Raw genomic sequence first — 3135 nt, 5'->3', positions numbered from 1 at the left:
TTTGAAAATTAATTTTAATTTTTTCATATAATTATTTAATATATAAATTATAATATAAATATCATAATAAAATAATAATTTTTTTATATTTAAAAAGTATACTTATTATTTTCAAAATCAAATTGACCTAAAATTTATTAATAATAGAGGCAAAAACACATTTGACTCAAACTAAACGGTATTAAAAAAATATCCCAATTTATCTAGGTTATCAATTTTTTTTTAACTTCCAACCTATTTTACAGAGTTTTAAAATTGTTCTTCTTTCATCTCTTCTAGTCCGTTTAACCAAATAATATATGGTAGAAGCAAAGGAAAGGAGAGGTGAAGTGAAATTTTATACCTTAATTTAATATTATTATTTAATTAGATTTAAACATATTGTAAATATATGTATATTTCTATTACAACACTTCATATCCGAAAAGAGATTTTTGGGTCCTCATCCGACAACAGGATCGCTGTTTATTCTTCACCGCCAAGTGGCAAACCCTCTTCCCAATTCATCCACACTCTACATCGCTGCTACGGTCACCCAATTCTTCACGCACGCCACATGTTTGTAAATTTGTTTCAATGGCACTATCCTCTCTCCACTGCCACCCTCTTCCTTACACTGTAATAACCCAACGCCACACAACACCTTTCTCATTATCTTTCTCTGTCTCTTCCACCTTCAGATTCTCCTCCGCTCTCTCATTTTCCACTTCCGCCACTCACCACCCTCTCCCCCCCGACTTCTCCCCCTCCCAACTCCTCGACCTCCTCCGCCGCCAGCCCGACGAGTCCTCTGCGCTCCGCCTCTTCCAATGGGCCTCTACCCAGCCCAATTACTCGGCCCACCCTTCAATCTTCCACGAGCTCCTGGGCCAACTAGGTCGAGTCGGCTCCGTCGACTCAATGCTATCTCTTCTCAACCAGATGCACTCCTCCGCCTGCCCCGTCGACGAGTCCACCTTCCTCATCTTCCTCGAAACCTACGCCAATTTTGAACTCCACGCTGAAATCAACGCCGTCATCCACCTCATGGAACGCGACTTCGCCCTCAAACCCCGCACGCGCTTCTACAACGTCGCCCTCAACCTCCTCGTCAAAGCCAACAAGCTCAAGCTCGTCGAAACGCTGCACTCCAAGATGGTGGCTGACGGCGTCGCGCCTGACGTTTCTACCTTCAACATCTTGATTCGGGCCCTCTGCAAGGCTCACCAGCTGCGGCCTGCCATTCTCATGCTGGAGGACATGCCAAACCACGGCCTCAGGCCCGACGAGAAAACGTTCACCACGCTCATGCAGGGATTTATCGAAGAGGGTGACGTGGACGGCGCGTTGAGGATTAAGGAACTCATGGTGGAGTCCGGGTGCACGCTAACTACTGTTTCCGTGAATGTTTTGGTGAATGGGCTTTGCAGAGAGGGTAGAATTGAAGAAGCTTTGAGATTTATTCATGATGAAGAAGGGTTTTCCCCTGACCAGTTTACGTTCAATGCTTTGGTGAGTGGTTTGTGTAGGACCGGGCATATCAAACAGGGTTTGGAGATGATGGATTTTATGCTTGAGAAAGGGTTTGATTTGGATGTTTATACTTATAATTCTTTGATCTCTGGGTTGTGTAAGTTGGGTGAGATTAATGAGGCTGTTGAAATTCTCAACCATATGATTTCGAGGGATTGTTCGCCGAATACCGTGACTTTTAACACACTGATTAGTACTCTGTGTAAGGAGAATCATGTTGAAGCGGCGACCGAGCTTGCCCGTGTTGTTACTGGCAAGGGGTTTTTGCCTGATGTTTGTACATTCAATAGTTTGATACAGGGTTTGTGTTTGACGAGTAACCGAGAGATTGCGATGGAGTTGTTTGGGGAGATGAAGGAGAAAGGGTGTGAGCCGGATGAGTTTACGTATAGTATATTGATTGAGAGTCTGTGTTCTGACAAGAGACTTAAGGAAGCATTGAAGTTGCTGAAAGAGATGGAGAAAAGTGGTTGTGCTAGAAATGTGGTGGTATATAATACTTTGATTGATGGTTTGTGCAAGAGCAATAGGATTGAGGAGGCAGAGGATATTTTTGATCAGATGGAGATGTTGGGTGTATCCAGAAGTTCTGTGACGTACAACACCCTTATTAATGGCCTTTGTATGAGCAAGAGAGTGGAAGAAGCTGCTCAGCTAATGGATCAGCTGATAATGGAAGGGTTAAAGCCGGATAAATTCACTTATACTTCAATGCTTAAGTATTTCTGCCAACAGGGGGATATAAAGAAGGCAGCTGATATTGTACAGAATATGACTTTGAATGGGTGTGAACCGGATATTGTAACTTATGGGACCCTTATTATGGGGCTGTGTAAGGCGGGGAGAGTAGAGATTGCAATTAAGCTCCTTAGATCTCTTCAAATGAAAGGTATGGTCTTGACTCCACATGCTTATAACCCTGTGATTCAAGCACTCTGCAGAAGGAAAAGAACAAGCGAAGCCATGGGGCTTTTCAGAGAAATGATGGAAAAAGGTGATCCTCCGGATGCTGTATCATACAAGATTCTTTTCCGTGGCCTCTGTAATGGTGGAGGACCGATACAAGAGGCTGTTGATTTTACGGTTGAAATGTTGGAGAAAGGAATATTACCAGAGTTCCAGTCATTTGGTTTCTTGGCTGAAGGTCTTTGCTTTTTATCAAGGGAGGACACCCTTGTCCGACTTATCAATATGGTGATGGAAAAAGGAAGATTCTCTCAATCCGAAACATCTATTATCATAGGCCTCCTCAGGATTCAGAAATTTAATGATGCATTAGCCAATCTTGGTGCTATTTTGGATAGGAAAAAGCCCAGAAGATTTTGAGTACTGAAAGGCTTTCCTGCAAGTGCACTTGGGTGATGTTTTAAAGAATGTAATGGAAGGGAAATCACCTTATTTTGAAGGTGCTGAAACATACGATAGTGTCCAAAGCCCAGGCTCGGAGCTATATTGCACACATTTCAACACTGGTGTTGGTTTCATCTGTCTAACCTCGTTGATAATATCACTTCTCCAGTCTTGTGTGTTTCCAGTTTCAAGGGGGAAATGTGAACATGTAACTTGTAGCTATCATTCATATGAACATTACTTAATGGATTTATGGCATAAGGAGTTTGCTGA

At 42.5% G+C, this 3135-nt stretch overlaps 1 protein-coding gene across 1 annotated transcript; it reads left to right on the top strand.

The window, feature by feature from the left end:
- The first annotated feature begins 444 nt into the window (after positions 1–444).
- LOC124819916 (uncharacterized) lies at positions 445–3135 on the top strand. Its single transcript, XM_047291521.2, has one exon. It carries the CDS (start codon positions 577–579, stop codon positions 2836–2838), a length of 2262 nt encoding a protein of 753 aa, XP_047147477.2. The 5' UTR covers positions 445–576; the 3' UTR covers positions 2839–3135.

The sequence above is a fragment of the Vigna umbellata genome, chromosome 6 (genome assembly GCF_029865625.1).
Source record: "Vigna umbellata cultivar VRB3 chromosome 6, Vumbellata_1.0, whole genome shotgun sequence".
Lineage (NCBI taxonomy): Eukaryota > Viridiplantae > Streptophyta > Magnoliopsida > Fabales > Fabaceae > Vigna > Vigna umbellata.
Note: the sequence above shows the minus strand (reverse complement) of the source record. Positions and strands in the feature narration are given on the sequence as shown.